The sequence below is a fragment of the Pholcus phalangioides genome, unplaced genomic scaffold (assembly GCF_987345545.1).
Source record: "Pholcus phalangioides strain wild (caught in Gottingen) unplaced genomic scaffold, Ppha-v1.0 ptg000004l_1, whole genome shotgun sequence".
Taxonomy (NCBI): domain Eukaryota; kingdom Metazoa; phylum Arthropoda; class Arachnida; order Araneae; family Pholcidae; genus Pholcus; species Pholcus phalangioides.
Window position 1 is genome coordinate 40,614,551 of NW_028301597.1, and position 22,148 is coordinate 40,636,698.

General features: G+C 36.6%; 1 protein-coding gene across 1 annotated transcript in view; it reads left to right on the forward strand.

Moving 5' to 3' along the window:
- Nucleotides 1-22,148, forward strand: part of LOC149087588 (uncharacterized) — a 350,097-nt gene that overhangs the window by 143,879 nt on the left and 184,070 nt on the right. Inside the window, exon 2 of the mRNA XM_089231916.1 lies at nt 20,895-21,177. Coding sequence (XP_089088042.1) covers nt 20,912-21,177 — 266 coding nt within the window. The 5' untranslated portion in view covers nt 20,895-20,911. The remainder of the gene's footprint in view (nt 1-20,894; nt 21,178-22,148) is intronic.

Here is a 22,148-nt window from a genome sequence, read left to right on the forward strand (position 1 = left end):
GTCGGTGCCATTACGGATTGGTTAAAAAAACTCCGGGAAATTCAGGTTTTAAACCAATCCGTAACGGTGCCGACTAACAGTATCGGAAACCAGCTTGCATTTTTTATGTTCGCACCCTTACGAAACAAAATACACTGCTGGCCACCGTAAATGCAACACCCTGAAGGAAGCATGTAAATAATATGAAATTTACAACATGCATTAGCGGAGGTGAGATATGCAAATGATTAGAATTTCAGCGCAGACGCACATCACGCGCGCCTGTGGCGCCACTTCAAAGCGCTATTTAAGGCTTGGAGATTTCGACGATTTGAAGTACGGCAATTGTGTTTTTCTTGTGGTTTTTTCAAAAAAAACGATCAATTATGTCTCGTTGAAAACAGCGATCATCTTTTGATCAAGTATCCGAGTTCGACAGAGGAAGGATAGTGGCCTACCGAGATTGTGGATTATCTTTCAGGGAAATCGGTAGTCGTGTTGGACGAAACCAAACAACTGTAATGCGGATATGTGATCGTTGGATGCAGGAGGGTACGACGGACCGACGTGTTCGATCGCATCCACCTCAGTGCACCACTTCACGTGATGACAGGCGTATTGTGCGTATGGCAGTGACGGATCGCTCAGCCGCATCACGAACCATAGCACAGCACATTCCGTCTGTACCGCATCATCCAGTGTCTGCGCGTACCATTCGACGCCGTTTACAGCAGAGTGGTCTGTCCGCAAGACGTCCATTGCTTCGTCTACCCTTGACGCAGAACCACAGACGTCTCCGCCGCCAATGGTGCGATGAAAGAAGGATGTGGACGGCACAATGGAATGAAATTGTCTTTACTGACGAGTCACGCTTCTGTCTGCAACACCACGATGGTCGGATTCGAGTCTGGAGACACCGTGGAGAGAGGATGCTGAACAGCTGCGTTATGCACCGCCACACTGGTCCTGCTCCGGCTATTATGGTATGGGTCGGTATTGGATATCACTCTCGCACTCCTCTAGTACGCATTGCCGGTACTTTAAAAAGCCAGCGCTACATCTCCGAGGTGTTGGAGCCAGTTGTCCTTCCTTACCTTCAGGGCTTGCCCACAGCCATATTTCAACAGGATAATGCGCGACCACACGTGGCACGCATTGTCCAAAGGTTCTTCGTCAATCGCCAGATTGAATTGCTTCCCTGGCCAGCTCGCTCTCCGGATCTTTCGCCGACAGAAAACATATGATCCATGGTTGCTCAACGATTGACCCAGATTACATCCCCAGCTGCCACACCAGATCAACTTTGGCAACGCGCTGCTTGGTCTGCTGTACCCCAAGAACACATCCAAAGTCTCTTTGAATCAATGCCGAGGCGTGTGGCAGCGGTGATCTCCAACAATGGCGGCTACTCTGGCTACTGATTTTGGCAGGAACCACACTTCACAGAAGTCTATAAATTTAATCATTTGATGCTTGGTCAACATGTTATCTACAAAATAAATATTGTTGCGATATCTCTTGTCTTTCTTGGTGTTGCAATTTGGGTGGCCAGCAGTGTATATAAGCCTGTGTGTGTGTGTGTGTGTGTGTGCTATTTTTTTCCGTAACAAATGATACACAAAAATCGTTGGCATAGTAAGATTAATCCCTCTGTCCCCGGGTCCCAAAGAGGCCTTCGAAGCATTTTGGCATTTTGAAGTGGCCCCCCCAGACGGAAAAACAAACTTCATGCGGAACTGATCAACAAACATTGATTGAGATTAATGTAAAGATATTTTCTTACGAAATTGCAATGTCTTTGGGGGGCAGGCACGGATTATAAAGTGAGGGAAGGGGGGGGTGACATTCTTCAAAGAGCTCCAAAACACGGAGTAAAATTGGTCTGTCCTATAAAATATGGTACGTTCCTACGAACTTATACAATTACTCGCAGTCACCCATCCTGGATTCGAGTTTGATTCAGCCGAGGATAAGTCGCCAGTCACCGGGAGATTATGTCTCACACAATTTGGGACCTGTTTGGTGAACAAACAAGCCCAGGTACAGGTGATTTAGCGCTTCGGGCACAAGACTTCCCCCCCATCCCTGTACTTCTTTAGTTGCGGCCCTATTGCGTATCTACAAGGGGAGGGAGGCTAAGTGGACTTGGTCTAGTGTTGCAAGTTCAGGGGTCAGGCGGGAAATTTCAGGAATGAATGGACGAGTAGCCAAGAAAATTAGAATAGAATGGGACAATGTTGGAAAAATCATGAATCCCCCCCCCCCTTTTACCAAAATATTGAGGTTGCGATGCCAAAGAACGGGTAGAGATTGTAAAATGACCGAAACAAATCAAAACTAAAATTTAAACACTAGACAGAGTAGTGTGGTAGATATTGCATGTAAAAATTATACATTGCTTAGTGTTACATACGTAGAGGGACAAACATCCAATTTCACCAAATTCAAAAATGATTTTTTTGAAATTTCAAATGTGGTTAAAACGCACGCGAAGTATCCGCCCGTCACCAGCTGCGGGCTAAACGCCAGAAAGAAATAGCACACAGACCATGGCCTAAATACCCTGCAAGTTCTCCTTATCAATTAGTCGTCGGGCGTGAAAGGTTAAACAAACGCATCAGCAATATTTGGTTTGAAATTCCAAAGTGCCGTGGAAGTATCGAAAATATTCGTCTATTGGAAAAAATGATTATATATGTCACTCCGCAATTGACAACAATCATAGATAGATGGAAATAATGCGGATGGATACCCCTTGTATTTCTATTTTAGGAGGTGAATTTTCAGAGTGCCTATGCACGGAATCAAACTAACTTGCTCTCACAGTCCGGGTCAGTGGGCTTGACCGCTACTCAACAGAAGCACCGATCATTTTTCTTCCTTGGAGTATGTAGTCTTTTGCGTAGTGATCTACCGCAGCGTTTGCAGTTTTTTTTTCTGCGCATGGCTTCCCTACAGACCATATTTACGTCTTGTGTCCTCCCTGTCTTATCCAGTGTCAACTCTGACACACGCACACATTTATGTGAGTGAGATCCTTCCTTTTTTTTCTTTTTTTTTGAGTAAATTAATAGTGAAGTTTTTTAAATAAAGGGTGTAGATTCAAGCTTCTAATATGTACTGAAAATTATTCGTGCTAAATGAATGATACTACTGTCTACACATTTTATGCAACAGCGCTATCTATGCGGGAGTTTCAGAACTTTTTATTTCCCCTGAAAAAAATTTTCCGGCACTGGCAAGAATTTCACATCACATCATATTTTCAATGTAAATCGGGGAATTCGACACGACATCAATTTTTTAAGCATCTGTGCTGGGATTTTAGCACTTTCTTCACATGCTACGTCCAGAGATGCGCTCGCAACTAGAGAGAAAACTGAACTGATGCAAATGCAAACTAGTGAATAGAAATCATTTTTGTTTCTCCTGTAATAAAGTTTGAATTCGTTATTTAATATGTAGGTTTCTTCAGTAATTTTTTTTTTGCTCAGTACTTAGAGAATTGCTTTCTCAGACGTTCTCTGTGAGAAAAGTTCATGCTGTTACGGTTCACGTGTTTTATTATTTATCGCGAACTCGCGCATTACTGTGCGTCATGGTACCAGAAAGTTGGTGTTATTATACAAGAAATGATCCAAGTCCCTTCGCTCATTAAGATATTGCCGGGGAAACAATCATGGCTGAGTGCATAGCCAAGAATATGTGTTTTTTCCCCGTGTATTATTATTATCATCGTGAGGTAAAAGAAATCTTACGTTTGTGACTTTTCTTCTCTTTGATATATAAAAACAATTCTATTGTTCAATATATGCGTTTTTTTCAGGAGCAAGTATATGCTTGGTCTCGTATCTGATTCCCATGACTTTTATCCTCATTTTTATTCAACGAATGGTGTTATTTACCTCTGAAGTTTATGGCGAAACCAGTCAACTTAGTAAGACGTATGACAGCAATTAAATTAGCAACGCTCTTTTACTGCGGTCTTAAATGACTTGTACCTCGCTTGTTTCCCACACGATTCTCAGACATCCGCAATCTCGGCTACAAAAATAAGTAATATAACTGCTAGCTGTGTGTGTGCGTATTACCTCATCCAAAATGTCAGAGTGTTGTGATGGACATTCTCTCATTTGCTGAAAACCAGACTTCCGGGACCTCCGAGAAAGGATATAAAGCGCTAATCCTAGCCTGACGGCGTCAAACTATCTCTATGTCTCGTTCTCTTTTATCTGCTTGTGATATGTATCTGTTAAACAGTGCCTGGAATAACTGCAGCAGTTTGCGTGTCGTTGGTAGGCGATGGCGATGGTGTTATGTGCTTCTGCTGATGTTTTGTTGTCAGTCGTATCATTAACATCTCAGCTAGATGGGATGATGTTTGATGAAAGATTTTGTCATGTATATAGTATAACGGTGAGTTCTTAGGAATCATGCTTTTTTATCTTCAATTTCAAGAGCAAAAAAATGCATTAGCCAAGCAGAAACTTTTAGCAGATTCAAAAAGGGCAGGGAGTAGGACAAAAATAATGAAACATTCATCAAGAGATAAAAAGGACACAGTAATAGGAGTGAAAAACAGATCGGAAGAGGGAAGCAGTAGAAAGTGTTAGACGCAATGTAGAAAAAGAGATATCCTGAAATAAAAAGTGCATCAACAAAGCGAGATTGAAAAGAAGAGAACAAAGATAGATTGGCATGCACAAGAGAAAGAAAATTTAAACAATAAAAAAAGGAGAAAAATATAAGAATGGAGAAAAAGAAAGATAAAAATGGAGAAGAAAGAAAGATAAAAATGGAGAAGAAAGAAAGATAAATATAAAGACAAAACATAGTAGAAATAAAAATAAAAAAAAGAAATAGGAAATGAGAGAGAGAGAGGAAAGCGAAAAATTGAAATGAGAAAAAGAAAGCGAAAGATAGATAAAGAAAAATGAAATAAGAAAAATTAACAAAGAAAAATCTAAAAGATTGGAAAAAACAATAGCTTAAAAGAAGTAATGTACAAAAAAGGCTGCTGTGCATATAATTGTTATCATGTTAGTGAATGCTATTAAGCTGGCAGTTATAGAAAGCAGGGCAATTAATTATATTCTTTGAATGAAAGAAGACAAAAAAGTAGAAAAAAGAAGATTAAAAAAGAAAGATAGAAAACAAAATGAAATTGAGCGAAAGAGAAGGGATAAAGTGAGAGAAGGAAATATAATTAGATAAAACGGAAGAAAAAACGATTGAAAATACGAGAAGAAATAGTGTAAAGTAGAAAGAGAGAAATATTGGAAATTAGAGGTGAAGGAACGATTACGAAGAGGAAAAGAAACAAATTTAAAATTTAGAAAACAAAGAAATATAAAGAAAGAAAGGCTTGATGGAAGAGAAGAAAGAAAGATACAGAAGAAAAGCGGAGAAAGATGAAGAAGTGAGAAAGCTGTAGAAGAAAAATAAAAAAAATAGAAAAGAGAAGAAAGAAAGATGGGGAGTTAAAAATAGAAAACAAATACAGATAGGGAACAGAAAAATAAATAATGATAGCTAAGGAAAAAGAAAGAAAAATAAAACAAATGGTAGCAAGAAGCCCAGATGGAATAAAAAAAAACCAGTAGGTAGAAGACAGAAAGATTGAACAAAAAAGAAGGGAAAGAAAACATAAAGAATAAAAAGAAGAGACGAAAACAAAATCAAGAAGAAGAGAAGAGGAAAACGTCTTGAATAGTGAAAGAAAGAAATTCAAAAATATTGTTATATATAAAATTTATTATAAAACAATATCAGAAGAAAATTAACAAAAGTTCGTACGTCCCGAATACTGGTACAGAATTGCTGAATCAATTTCCAAAGCAAAAAAGGAAAAAAAAACCAGTAAATAACATAGGAATAAATTGGATATGTCAAAATAATATAAAAGAGTTGGTAGACATATTTCTGGGCACATTTACATCAATAGATACAAAGGATAAGAAACCCTATAAAATCACTGATATGGAACGATAACCATTTATATGTCTTCTCCTATAAAGGCACCAAAAAACTAGGTTGTATTTCATTCGCGCTCAACTAGACAAAAACATGGCAGATATTAAACCAGCTCTCTTTGTTAGACTACCATAAGCGTTTCTTTTTTCCGAACGCAAGCGCCGTATATTTACTCGCACGTATCGAAACTATTAAGATTCCGTAAGCATCTCATGGGAGCATTATGAGCCAAATGGAATTCAATCAAGGAAAGAAAGATTCCGCAAACATTTCCCATTGTTATACAGAAAAGCTTTTATTTCGAGCAAATCTCATTCATTGGACGGACGTAATGAATGTGAAAGGAAATACAATATAAGTATTGCTTTGATTAAGACCCTCTCAAATATTAACCAATATCATCGGTGAAATGCGCGTGCAGTAAAACAGACTGTCCCAAGTTGTTTCTCTGTTATCTCTGCGACCGTTGACTTTAGAAACATGCTTTCGATATCAGAAAAGAAATTCAAATTACGTGAGGTTACTTACAATTGCAAAATTTGTTCGAGGTGATCATCGACGTAAAAATAAATAAAGAAATAAACTTTTTATAAGATTGAAAAGAAGGGATAAAAAAAAAGAAAAAGATAGAGAAGAGTACAAAATAAGATTGGGGAGAAGAAATAAAGATAAAGAAGAAAATATAATTGGAAAAAGATATAGGTCCTAGTGTTAAATCATGACCACTATGCTGAAACTTCCAATTATTGAAATGTATACATATACTAGCTGATACCCGGTAACGTTGCCCGCCCCGTAAAACATTTTTATATGTATAGCTTATTAATTATTTCTTAATCAAAAAAATTTCTGCATCAAGTAAGAGAAAATTACTTTTATTTTTAAATATTTTAATTAAAATCTTCAGGCAATCGCTTGTGGATACACAATATTTTTTCTTTTTCCATCTGGTGTGTAGATGTACAAATTTTTGCTATTCCAACATGCGAACAGGCGACGAAAAGCTGTCCGTGAGAAAAACAGGGCTCAAGTAGGTTGATACCTGTTACTGCTAACGACTGGCCTTGCGCTTTGTTGATTGTCATGGCAAAAGTTAAACGAATCGGGAAAAGTGAATGGCATTTCTTCAGTGATAATTGGGATACGTGGAATGAGGACTTCTTTTTCTTTGTCACATCCAGTTAGAATCGTTGCTTCAATGATGCAATTGTTGAATGTTTGGGAAGACTTTGTCTGCAAGTTCTTGAACTGAGTTTAACAACTGGCAAAATCCATTTGGGAACGTAATCGGTCCAGTGCTTGGGTCTACTGGTTGGTCAACTGATGTCAAAATGATAGCAGTGCTGAGTCATTTTGCAGTTGAACTCGCATGTTGGTGGATAATGATACTTTTTTAACTTCGTGCCAGAGTGTTGATGATTTGAGGCAAGCATTGCGTTCATCAGTTGGCGTTGAACATTTTTATTCCCAGTTTTGTCAGCGTAGTTGTTGTTCTCTGTTGTTAGCGACGTCATACGTCCAGTTTGTGTAGCGAATATTAATCAAACACCTTTTACGCATTTTTTAAATTGAAACTATACCTATACGATGGGCGGTTGATGAGATAAAGGCCGCATTATCACTTACTGAACACTCTGTATATAGGCTAGAAGAAATACCCGGCGCTTCCCGGGTTTTCTTCAATTACTGGGAGGATTGGAAAAGTGACAAACCGTTATAAAGGAATAAACTGTTATAATAACAGAATTGAAGGTGTGACAAACCATTGTAAAGGCATATTTTCACGTCTGAAACGCATTGTTGGAAACCACGGTAACCAAAGTAAACGTTCCGAAAATAATTGTTGATGCCCCAAAACTATTGTTGCCCGACAGTTTTTCGTCCATTTCGGGCATTTGCCCTGGTCTGACGAAATTTTAAAGTAGCCTACGGTTCAATCCCGGACCTGTTTGGTATATATGCAAAATCTGGCGACGATCGGTGTAATACTGTAGATTTGTATAAAGAACATACGTTTACATATAAGATGAATAAAAGGGCGAGACCATACAATAAAATAAGTTGAGGGGAATTAGTGTAGGACCAAAATGACCTTGAGTCATGTTCATTCAGGTGCAATTGCACGAGGTCAGCCATAACGAAAATAATCATGCTGTACAAGGAGTTCGGTAACCCCTTTGACAATTCAAATACGAGATTCGAAGATCCCGGTCTGAAAAGTCATTTGCGAAAAATGTAATTTTTTTGAAGTCTAATTATGTATTGGACCTAATTGCCTAATTATATAGGATGTCCCATCAAGTGTGTCCAAACTCTGCACAGCCAGATTCCTAGCTTGGAATACATAAAAAAATGTCCAAAGAACTGTACCTGTACGACCCATAGTTTTCGAGAAAAATGCGGAAGAAAAGTATGACGTCATATGCGGTGCAAGGGGGGAAAAACTTTATTGGACAGCTTGACGTCATTCCTTGTCGCGCTCATGCATGCCTCGATATGCGCGGTGGATATTTGGGACATCTTCCTATGTAAACATATGAAAATACCCCGATGTGTTGTTTCCAATAATTTTTTTTCTTGCACCGGATATGACGTCATAATTTTCTTTTTTTCGAAAACTATGAGTCGTACAGCTACAGTTCTTCGGGCATTTTTTATGTATTCCAAGCGAGGAATTTGGCTGTGCAGAGTTTGGGCGGTCTTGAAGGGACACCCTGTATATTATCACTATTTTTTAGCAACTTATCACTATGTTTTGCAAATTTACCACTATGTTGGCAAATTTTCATTGGCTCAAATGTTTCTATTTTTACTGTGTGCACACAAAACTCGAATCTCGTATTTGAATGCAGATTATCGAAAGGGTCCCCGAACTTCTTGTATAACCTGATTATTTTTATTATGCCTGACCTCGAACATGGGTTTCGAAATTTTATCTGAATGAACTTGACTTTGGGTCGTTTAGGTCTCACACTGGACCCCCCTAGATTTTATTGGACGGTCTAACCCTTTCGTTCATTACGTGTGTACTTGTACAGGGTGGGCAAAAAGTCCTTAGAAACTTTAAAAATGAATAAAAACCGGAAAAACAGCAGAAATAAAAAATGGTTTGCAGGGTTAGCATCGCTAGGTCATGGGAATTTTTTAAGACAGGAAAAAAACCCCTAAAAAAAAGCCGATAGAAGGCTCTGGTACGAGTGACTTCGGTGGAAATATGAAAATGAGAACGACTATAAGAACTTACGCTCCTAATCCACAACAAATTCACCGTTGTAAACCGTATATGTGGACCTGGTGTACTCTGCCGTCGCTGGACTTGTGACTCGTCGGCAATGTGCTATCCCCTGTGTGGTGGTGGTCATGTGGAACACATACTGCTGTAATAAACGATTCAGAGGCATTCTGTTCGCTATTTGAGAATCTTTTCTTTGCCTTGCGTACGTCAGCACCACCTATCGGCTGTTTTTGAATTATTTTTCTCCTGTCTTAAAATTCCCGTGACCTAGCGAGGCTAATCCTGCAAATCGTTTTTTATTTCGGTTATTTTTTTCCGGTTTTTTGTAATTTTTATAGTTTCTACGGACATTTTGCCCACCCTATATATGCTTAATTAGATCTATATAATTTGAATGCATATTATAAAAGAGCCCTTTAGGTACCCTAAAATAATATTACCTTTCTTTATATTCATCTTCGTTCTTAATTTTATATATTAATAACGAAGAATTATATATCATTTAATTATTATAATATTATATGCGTTATATGTCTAATCTCACATGTTTTTTCGCAATTGTATATGAATGTACATACATGACAGTAACTACCTTTTGATCCCTTGTTACGGACCCTAATTTTTTTTTTCTCCTTGTAAATCAGAATTTTCTCCGGCACGACTACGCCCTCTGGGGCAATGAGCTTATATTGCGTAAGCGTCATAACCTAATGGTGCTTGTTCTGTTCTGCCTGTATACATATAGAATGAACTCAATTATTTTACTTTTTTATTCACAATAAGTAACAAATACATTTATTGACAATTACAGAATTCTTACAACTTTGAATTGAATTTAGTTGTCGCAATTTGTGAGCCATAACCCTCAGTCATTGACGATAAATGCTGAAAACTTGAAGTTAAAAATCTCCATTAATATTGCATTTAAAGATAAGCGTTTATTTGTAAATTCTAATTCTATTATTTACATTTTACTAATTGGAGGTTTCAGCGCACACTGTATTTATATATATTTCTGAAAAAAAAGGGAAATTTGAGACATTTTGAGTAACCGCACGTCATTAGTAAAACTTTCTGTAATTGAAAGTGTCTTTCTAAAGTCAACGGTTGCAAAGATATCCACTATGTGCAAACAATTTGGGACAGCCTGTATCAAGATTTAACGTGCAATATTTAAGTAATATTGCGTATGTTTTGTTTGTAGAGAAATTTCAAACCGGTTTCGCGAAGGTGTCAATAGAAGAGACTCGTTGAATGCAGTAAAAACTAATCTCAAAAATTTCGTCAACTTCCATTAAGAAACACCTTGACATCAACAACAGCAAATTCGATGATAGTACCAGTTTTATGGTGAAATAAATATAAGAAAAACTATGTGTTTACACCTTTGATTCATTCAATAACGAAGTCGTGACTTTTTTTTGTCAATTTACTTCAAAATTTACGGCATTGTGTGATATTTACGCACATCGCGTGCTGAAGTTGACGAGACGCACGCAAACAAACGTGTAATTTATGAAGCTAGGAAAAGTTAATAATATCGATTTTCGTTCGTATCGATATCATTTCGGGAGTCGAAAAGTGCATGTAAATATATATAGTTGCTAAGGAAACGAGGTAAGTCCGTGTGGGAAACACAAAGGTGATCCCTCGATTAAGAGAAAAAAATAAATCAATATTATAGAATCGAGTTGGAAAACATGTGGAGAGGCAATTAAAGCCAATCCTCTATTTTATTTCCTTTGATCCGACACAATGACGAAACCTCCAGATTTTGCTAGGTTGATTGGAAATAATAGAGAAGGGGAAAAAACCCCAGTTATATATTGAATCAGGAGAGATCGGAATGTTCTTCCTGGAACTCATTTCCAACCCATAACGTGCCTTATTTTTGGACAAAGAAAGAAATCTGAAATAAATAGGAGATGAGAGATTAGGTGACAAATTTGAACACCCAATCTTCTCGTCTAAGGAACTGATTGTTTATCTTTCCATTAGTTGATGCTTAATGAATGACTCAGACGTTAGATAATCGCTGTTAATTCACGTGGAATAACTAATTTCCGAAACAACACGTGACTTGAAGGTGTTTCGACAACTATTCTGGTTGTGGTTTGAAGACAAATTAGGAGAAAGGCATGCCTAAAGCGATAATTGCTCGATAGTTGAGATATTTTTCATTCTTTCTAATCTGAAGCTAACCAGCAAACTACCTTTTTTATCAATTACATTCTTTATGAAAAAAAGCCATTCATAAGGATCCGGTCTCTTTGTTTGTGAAACATTTTGAAAGAGGAAAAAAGACATATTAATTCATATAGAATCCAATTAATTCATATAATCAAATACAAAATATTGGCTGAGCTAGCTTGTTCCAAAAAGCTCAATTTGTATTTTCTTGTGTTAATAACAATGATTTTAAACATATAAGATTGTCTAATTATGAAGTGTGATAGTAAATAAAATATTTTTGGAGCTAAATACAGAAAATCCTTTTGAAAACGAGTTGTATTTGGTTTTGGTATCTGTATAGTGGGTCGCTTAAATTTTTTCAAAGTCTTAAGTAACTTCGGATTGAGATGGACACGTACAAATGTTACAGAGGAAGTATCTTTAATTGGCTGAAAATTGGAAATGTAGGCGTGGGTCTATTTTTGTTTAGAACGATACGGATAAATGACATTAGTGTGACGAAAGGTGTGGGAAGATGTTATTTTTGTTGCTATGTTTTTCCATTTAATATATTTCCTTAGTTTAATCTAGATTCAACTAATTCAAAATAAAAAGTTACAAAAGTGATTGATAAAATATATTGCTAATAAAATAAATTACCCTTACGTTGTGCGATTTACTTTCAGACTCCTAAAGTTTATATTTTTTTGCATAAAGTTTTTGATCTGAGAAAATCCCTCAAATACTTATTACTACAAAGATGAACAGGATCAGTGTGACACGCGTGCTCCCTTTCTGCTCCCATATCTCAAGTAAAAATGAAACAAAAAGTTAGAAATTTCTCGACTTCTCCTGAATTATCATGCTCTTATTGTACGCTAAATCTTTTTTCCTTATCCTTCTTTGCGATGGAGATATAAATGGATATACCTCAAAAGACGGAAGGGGTTCAACTGACCTTCCCGTATATCTTAGAACACATTCACCATGTAATACTACTAGTACTACTGCACTTGCACTTTTTCCACGTTCCTCTGCGGTACTTCTAACGAATTGGTATATGTTGGAATGTCCGTGCACGTGTTGTGAACCTGACGTGAAATTTGTTTCTGTGTAATGCTTGTTATGTGTAGTGTCGCCATCTACCAGCAGTTTTTATAACTATGATGAAGAGTGTAATGATTGAATGCATCATATAATATTACCAACATTGTCACAATTGATTGTACAAGGCCAAAATTCTTCTGATAATCTTTTTGTGCATCTGACATGACGTAGATCCCATTCTTGAGTCTTCTTGTACTTTCATTCTTATCTGCAGATGTTGGTCCCCAGGAGTCTCAGCTTTTGTTGTCAAGTACTTTTGTTATTTTGCCAGATAAATTGTTTGTTCTGCAAAGTAGAAATATCCACGTGCTTATAATTGTTGTAGAAACGAAAAAAGACGCAGATTTACCGAGAGATAACTTTTCAGAAGTTGGAAAAGATTTCGCGAGAAAAATAAAAAAGTACAATGTCAGTTGAGGCGAATACATGATAATATGTTTGATGATGATGGAGATATATATTTTCAAAAATACACTGGTCATCGTGGGTGAATCAGCGATATTTTTTGATAGAAACACATGTTATGAACAATAATTCAATATTTTATTTTTTCCTACCAAATGAAAATTCGGGTCAACAAAATCTTCCTTAAATTTTATGAATTTCTCATTTAATTTTAATTAATCCCTAAGAAACAAAAGAAAATAAATGAAGATAAATAAATCAGTTATGTCAAAAGCAAATACATATACAAATGCAGTTTAATGGATATCACTCAGAAAATATTTTTCTCTTCCATCTATTAAATCCCAAGTTAAGAAACTTATTTGCTTTTAAACATTTAGCGAAATTCTTTCAAGATATTTCCTGATGCTGAAATAAGTATTCAATGGCCAAAAATTATTATTTTTTGAAGTAAACAATAGAATATGCATTAAGACTGGCGAAATATATTTCCCGTGTTTCTTAATAATCGATTATTTTAGAATTGGATTTATGAATGCATCGTTGCAAGGAAAGCTCTGATTTTAGAGTGGGGGAAACTTTTCCTTCTGCCATATATTATCGCATAATACAGTTTAAGTCCGTTGTAAAGAGTAACACTTTCAGAGGTTCCTGTTAAAAGTCGTGTACTTTTAACAGGAACCTCACTATAACGAGTGATTTCCCAATAATTGTCAAATAGCTAATGTTAAAGATACAAAAAATATTCGGCTATAACGAGTTGAAAGCAATCTCTATAACATCAAAAGAATTCACAATAAAGCTGTGTATATAGTCTTTCCTTCTCTCTCTCTCTCTTCAAGAACTAAACTTTAAGTGACTTTTATCATGGCACATGCTCCTTGTAAAAATTGCACTGAGCTACTTCGGTCAAAGCGGAGTCAAGTTGACAGGGATGAAATTTTCACAGAAAAGTCAAGTTGTTCTAACCTTTTCTTTCTGTTTTTGGGCTTTCCCACTATAAGCATGTATTATGTGATGATTTTGTTTGTCTCTTCCAGTGACTAAGAGATCACTTTACGTGATAGACAGCGAATAGGTCTGTGGGAATATCTAGGTTTCCAGATATTCTCTCCGAATCGGAGAGACCAGAATTCTTGCAGCTTGCCGGATAACGGAAAAAATCGTGCTTAGAAACATTTTGATTAGAGGGAGAAAGTAGATGAATACATACAGCTATATAAATGAGCAATGATATAATTATAGAAACTTTTAATTGTACCGTTGGACGACTAAATCGCTTTGATAATTCGAAATTCTATGCAAAAAATATCTTAGAGAAATAATGGGTGCGTAGCCCAGGTCGATAGGCGAACCTGAAGTAGTAAAGGACGTTTTGAGGTGTCGTGAGTTCGATACCCGGTACGTCCTTGTCAGAAACTATCCTGACACAAGGGTGCAACAGAAACGACGACATGGTCACAGAAAAAGATTGTTACCGCAGGGAGTCACATACCGAGGGATTAGTGCAACAACCTCCCGGTGAGTATAAAAAAAAGCAGCCGTTTGGAATCGTCAATAAATTCCCGGTCCAATTAGCCCTCGTGTGCAGAAAATCACCGTGGTACGACAAAAATGATCAGATTAGAGAAATAATTGCTGCTGTGAGATCAGAAATCAATTTCAGTAATATATATTCACTGCACAAAAAGTAGCTTCTCGACAACTATAATAACAGTTTCGGGCGGTGGATAACTCAAAACACACATGTTGTTAAAAGCCTTCGAAAGAAGAAAAACTGGTGAGGAATTTGAAAATATATATTGAAGTAGATTTTGAGTTGAATAAAAAAAAAATCATTGTAGTGGTTTCGAGACATCCTCAAAAAATATCGTCATAAAAGGATTTATCGTAATAAAGGATATCGTTGTATTGAGAGGAGTTTAACATTAAACTATAGGCAGTTACAAACAAGAGCCGGAAAAATATCCTGTAGAGCGCTTTACCGTTATAGCGAGGTTTCACTATTTAATAAATAGTCCGTTAATTAGTGCCATCTACAGTCTCGATACAAGATTTTTCAACCTAGTTTGAACCTGTTGAACCAGAGAACGATGAGTTAACAAAAATGATGAGCCTGGTGGTTTATCACTTGCGTGACTGCAGCAGAGTGTTTTACAATAAATGAAGGTCACATAGGATATGATGGATAAGTCCCATGGGGATATGGCCACTCGTGAGATGTATCACCTTTTTATGCCGGGGTGTGGCAAGGCGTTGTGATGTATTTTCAACATTATCCATTATGATCATTCCCATACATGTGGAATGCAATAAACTAGTTATCTGTTTTAGAAAACAAACGAAATATAAGAAGAAAAAGTAAAATATATTTTACCCTCAAGGATACAACTTCTATTTTATGTGTTCTTTCAGTAGGGAGACAAATGCTCGCTTGGGGTACTATATTACCCCAGCTGCATTTAAGAATTAATTTCTTTTCCATATGATATATTTCAGTTGAAAATTGTAGTTGATACTAAATCATAATTATCGAGAGAAAAAAACACCAAGGTTATTATCTCTATGAAAAGGCTTTCAACTTGCTCACATTTCTTCAACCGCACCTACAGCTCCTTTCGTCGCATGATAAAATGATATATATAAATATGTGTGGGCTCTTCACAGAGAAAAACACACAGCCTCTATTTTTGAAACATTTATTACACGCATAAAACATACAGGACGATCACACACAGACGTACAAAAAGAAAAACGCAGCCTGTCCCGCCGACTTCTTCCGGCAAACTCACTGTTGCCACCACTAATCTTTGCAATATTACTCATTCACTTGCGTGCCGCAGCGCCATCTACCGATAACAAAAAGAACTGAAAATAAAAATCCTGCGAGTATATATATATATATATATATATATATATAATCGGGAGTTATTTTCATTTCTCCAAGAGAATTGACAATGACATCATAATTATATTGTGCATTGTGGATAGTAGAACGATTGATTTGCTTTTTCTATGGGACGTAAGAGACTATGATGTCACTTTTTTTTCCAAATCAAGAGTGCATCTACCTGCTGTTTTTTCAGTCGAACCCTCTGTGTAACGTCACCGTTTGTCTCGCAGATTTCTGGCGCTGTAACGAGTTTGGCATTATATCGAATCAAAAATTAACGTGCGTAATCCCCACATAATAGGAGATTTGTTCACTGAAACATTTGGTGCTAAGCGGGGTTGGCACTAAATCAGGAGTCGCTACAACGTGGTTTAACTGCACTTATATTACCGAGATGTAAAATGTGCATACGTAAACCAAAGCAAAAGTTTTATTGCAATATTTGGCACGTTTGCTCGGAATATATTATGTTGAACAACATGAAAACCTTTTCATCGATTATGACGTATTCCCCTACCTACGGTTTATGATTCGTTACACACTTCAATGCAAACTTTCAAAAAATAAAAATCTCCGATTTTTTCTGCATTATTTATTTTTTCTTTGTTCTCTATCATTCATATTGTCAAATAGCATTGACTTTAATAGAAACGGAGAGCGATTTTATTTATATAAAGTAATCTTTATATATCTTGTTTGTGGGGATCCACAGTTTTTGCACATTTATACAGCCCAAACACTAACACTCTGTCAACCAAAAACGGCTAACTAAAAACCAAAATTGGAAACTAGGTTGTTTTATCTGCTGGTATATTGATAAGAACCACAAAAAACTCAGACACGTAAGGCTCGGATAGCGTAAGGCTCTGATTTTTATGATGTGTCATATATTTTTATGACAAATCATATTTTGGACATTTTTGAGCTATTGGTCGTATTTTAGGAATTTTCAAGCAATTGGTCATATATTTTGGTAATTTATTACCAAAATTTTTTTAATCTGATGATGTTTTCTTTAGAAATGTAGTCACGCACTTGCAATGAATTTTTTTTTTTGGAAAAAAAATTTAAATTTCCAGTGGCCACTTTTTACTTCGTGGATATTTTGCTATGTTTCTGAATGTCACGCCAAACACTTGCGAAAATTTTATTCATTCGGACACTCAAAATTTTTTGCGTTCGTCGTTTTCAACTATTCCCAAACGCAGGGATTTTTGTCAGAAGGGGCAGACTTGGTTTTGCCAGCTACCTGTCAGTATAAAATTATAAAGCAAGATTTTTACGCATTATGCACATTATTGCAAATTGTATAACAATACTTTTGCACATTGTGTTATTGCATTATGTTTTGAAGTGAAAACAATATATTTACCACCCCCCCCCTAAAATTGCCACTCTATCAAGTTTGTTAGTTGTTCTCTGCCCCCCCCCCGTTTCATTCTTCAATTCTGGTGAGAATATTTTCAGCATCGATGGTAGTCGCTGTACCGTCATGTGGACATCGTGAGGGATTCGCAACACGAAGGCCTGGCTTCGTGCAGTGGTGATTTTCCGTCATTTTCCAGCTTAAGGCGCAAATGTGAGCAAATATCTATTGAAAAGTCTCGCTACAGATCCTACAACCATGGTCGCAACTAAAAACAAAAAATTGACTGTCACTCGGGGCAAGTAGGTATCCATTTCGGCACCCCTTTTCGTAATTTTGAACGAACAAAAAGCAAACTTGGTGATCTTTCTAGTCCAGCGCTCATGCCACCACACACCCCTGCTGTATTTTATGTTTCTGGAAATCCTGAACATTGGAACGAGGGTCCTAGCTGAGTGTAGGCCATAGGAGGAGATAGACATGAAATGCTGGGGAAGCATGACAATGAAAGCTGGGGGGGGGGGGGGCGGCCATGATGATGATGATGCCAATTCATATACATTAGATCAGTTGGCTTCATGATTGACGTTGCTCCCCCACCGCATTTCTGCCCATGGTGTATGCTCAGCTGATAGATATCTTTATCATATCCATGCCGATTCTAGAATATTAGTGCGCTAAGCAAATGACTTTAGTAGGGTGTAATAGAAAATAGTTTGAATTTTCTGGTGCTATTTTCGGGTTAGAAAAATACAATGGATCCCGCAAAATTGGTTTAAAGTTGGACGGGTGGGGGATGACCATGGCCCATAGCGGAGATCGACTTGGAAGTCTGGGGGGGGGCAAGGTCATTATTGCTGGGGGGGGGGACACGATGATGATGATGTCAGCTCGTATATACATATATACATTAAATCAGTCGACTCCACTTGTTTGACACTGGGGGGCAATGCCCCACCCCCCACACCCCCCCGTATGCCATGGCCCTCCCAAAGTTGGGGCTGACACGGCTCTAGCCCTGGGGAAGCCGACAATTCTCATAATTTTTTGCTTTTCCACGCTATAAATTAACCACAGAAGGGCCCATGAAAAGCCTGACCGGGTGGCCCGCAAAAGATCCCTGCCTACGGGTCCTGCTCCACAATGTGGGGGAACATGGCGAGGACCATCAGGTATTATATAACATAATAAGATAAGAAGCAATAACTCAAAGAAGAGATGGAATAATGGGAAAATTATAAAGTCATAAATGCTTGTATATTTTCAAGCCATAAAAATCTGAGCCCTACTGATGACAGAATTCTCGGAAGTGATGCTTTGTTGTGGTTGGAGTAATGCAGTATTAAACGCGTGTACTTCTGGGTTAAACATTTTTCAGAAAAAAAATTTAATATTATGTTAACACAGATGAATTCCATGTCTTGTATTATTTTTTTTTCGAATCAGCGCGTTAATTATTTGGAATGTGACCAATATTTCAAGTTACAATGTATCTGCTGCCATCTAGTGACAAGATACCACACTCAGATTTTTGATATTGTTAGCTACTTCACTCATAGATGGCAGTACCAGTGAGAAAATATTTACTAAAATTTTATTCAAAAAGATGGATGGAATATTTTTTCAAGTAAAATTTCAGCAATGAATGGTAATCTGTTGAAAAATTTAGTATGGGAATATGTAAATTTCTCTTTCTTCCTGATTGAATATGGATTTCTATCGGTTCTTATTTCCTCATGAAATATGAATTTTCATTAATTCTGAGAAAATTATTTGTCATCAAATATATATGAATTTCCATTAATTCAGAAATATTTTTTATGACTTTCGTGAATTTCTGAAATTATTTTCGTATTAGCTATGAATGTTCATAAGTATTAAACATATATCTCATTAATTAGGATTAGTTTTCATGAATTGCGAAATTGAATTCTTTTCCAAAATTCCGAAATACTTCTTTTTAATAATTATGAAATTATTTCTCATTGAACTTGAAATTATTCCTCTCATTAAATCTAAAATTATTTCTCTCATTGTGAATTTTTTTTCCATTAAATGTGAATTTTTTTTCATTAAATGTGAATTTCTTTTTCTCTCATTAGTTCTGAAATCTTTTCTAAAAGTAATTTGGAAATGACTTCTTTCACCAATTTAGCCAATTTCCTTCACCAATTTCTGGAATACATTTTTTTTCATTGAGGTTTCTTTTCAGCGCAATTCTATTAATTACGTAGCTATGCCAGCCTTTACGTCGGCTGGCCACTTGAAAAATTTGGGGCCACATTTGGTTCACGCTCCTTGCATTGAAGATCTCTGGCCCGGCAATAGCGAGAACACGCAATCAGGAAAAAAAATTATATTCTTGAAAATAGGTAGCAATTTCTATAAAGTTTAGTGATTGCCACTGTGGCAGTTACAATGCGGATCAGGAAAATTTCAAAAACCGCTTAAATGGCTAACTAGCCATCTGAAAATTAGGGAACTTTGGGAACATCTGAATCAATTGCTTCGACGGTATCGTTCAATAACTTAAGGTTGTGGTGTCGCAGGGAGTTTTTCTCTCTAATAGGTTTGTGAATAAATGGAATAGCTTACCCCCCACGGAGATAGTAAATTCTATCACAACTGACATTTTCAAAAAGAAATACGGTGTTTACAATGTGAGGACAGAGAATTCTGAAGCTATTCATACTTAGGAATAAGGCAACCATAAACATTAGTGCAATATTCGCTGAGATATTTGAATTTAAAAAAAAAGCATGGAAAAGGGGAAAGCATTTTTTGTTAGTTTATGCTGCCCCCCCCCAATTTTTCTCCATTTGGTGAACTCAAACATCGTAGCGAATATTGCACTTAGAAACGTTGAATCATTTTGTTGTGTGGCATCAAAAGAGAGAGGGCAACAGCTTTTTAATTGGGTTCATGGGAGCCCGGGTAATGTATAGGAAGTTAATGATTTTATTTTTTTCTTATGTGTACGATCCCTCAAAAAAAATTACGCCATTTGAAGAAACCGTATGCCATTTCAAAACTTTTGTGTAATTGGTGGTATAGTTCTAAAGTCAGTGGTTAGAGTTAGTCCTACTGACAATCAATTTGAATCACCCTGTGTATTATCGCTAGCAATAATACCCGGCTCTGGCTGGGATTTCTGAATATATTGGGAGCAGTAGTATTATTTTTTTGCTTTTTTATCGTGATATATGTCTGAGGCAGGGATTATACTATAAAAGTTTGATAAAAGTCATTTTATAAAACGTGAAAAATGCCACCAATAAGATTATTGGCTAGTCTAGAAAATGTAACCAATGATCTTATTATTAGCGCTTTTAAAATTTTATAAAATGACTTTTATCAAACTTTTATAGTGGCCCAGCTTAATATTTGGTTGCTGTATTTTAGTTATATCTGACGTTAATATTTTTTAAGGGCATCTCTTTTCAGTCACCTCGTTGGCCAATTTGCCTGTTATGGCTTCTGTATTTGCATTTATTTGTATTTGTTTCTCTTCGTTAAGACACTCTTAAAGTTCCGCAGCTTTTTTTGTAGTGAATAATTACGTCTGCAGACATCTCAGAACAGCGTATCACCATGTTGATATTTTGACTGTATTACAAAAACTATGAAGATATAAATAGAAAAATTCCAAGCAGTTTTTGTACAGTAGTTATACACTAAGTATTTTTTCAAACAAGACTTTTTTAGAGCTCAGGGATGTTTTTTCCTTCCTTTGTAAGTACATGTGTGCTTTTTTTTGATTGCAGGTGAGTAGTGAGGAGTTATGTTAGGCGCAGCTGGGAGCCGGCACTGCCGCCGCCGTTCCCTTTCGCCATGTGTGACACCCATACCATCATCGAGGAATTCCTTGACACCCGCTGGTGCCGAAGAGATACTAAAAAGTGCCAGGTCATCTCCGAATCGCTTGTCAGTGCCCGACCTACCGGTCGGAGTAGCCCTGAACAGAAGGCGAGCTGTCAACATAGCTGACCAGAAAACATGTGCTTTGCTTCATACAAAACTCAAAGGATTGGAAGTCAAGGAAGCATCGTAAGTCTCGATTTCATGTACTATATTCCATTACAAAATACAATATTAATGAAATTTTACACCCATTTATTTAGGCTGATATTTTTCGGGGTTTTTTTTTTGTTTAGTTGGTATCGGAACACACAATATATATTTCATGATAGATAATATCTATTGGAAAATTTTTTTTTTCTTTGTATAATTTTAGGGAAAGTGATTGACGTTATGCATATTTATATCCATTATTTCTTGTTAAATTGAAAGTATGTCGTGCTGATTCCTTTATCGAAAAAGATCTCCCGATATTTTCATTCTAGATGTGGAAATTAGACTTACAATGAGCCAAAAGATGGCAGCACCATTTATCAAATTTTCGAGTTACATACAGGGTGCAAAGCATAGGTAACAGGACGTATGGCATTTTACTGGCGAACCGTTGAACCTAGAAGCATACTTCCAGCTAGAAAAAGGATACAAATAACGCGTTGTACTCAGATATGTCATTCATGTGGCAAAAGGGTTTTGTATAGTTATTAAAATAAAAAATGTTAACTTCTTTATACGCACAGCCTGTGCAAAAAATTCTAATTAGAAAGTTTTTGCGCTGTTTCTCCTGATGCCAAGTAAAAACAATTCCACATTTCTCAGAGCAATATTTACTGAGATATTGGGAATCGGAAAACGGAGGAAAGTTGGCAAAAAAGAGCGTTAAATGCGGATAAACCGTTCTACCCGAGCATTTAATGATGTTTTTTAGATTTTTGGACACACACAGACTGTCCGTATAAAAAGTTAACATTTTTATTTTAATAACTATACAACCCCTTGAAACATGAATAAAATATCTGTACTACATGTTATTTGGAAACTGTACACCCCTAGGATCAATGGTTCACCAGTAAAATGTCATACGCCCTGTTACCTATGTACCCAGTGCATCTTATATATATTTTGTAAGAAATCTGGTTGGGAACAAAACATTTCTTCTCCAT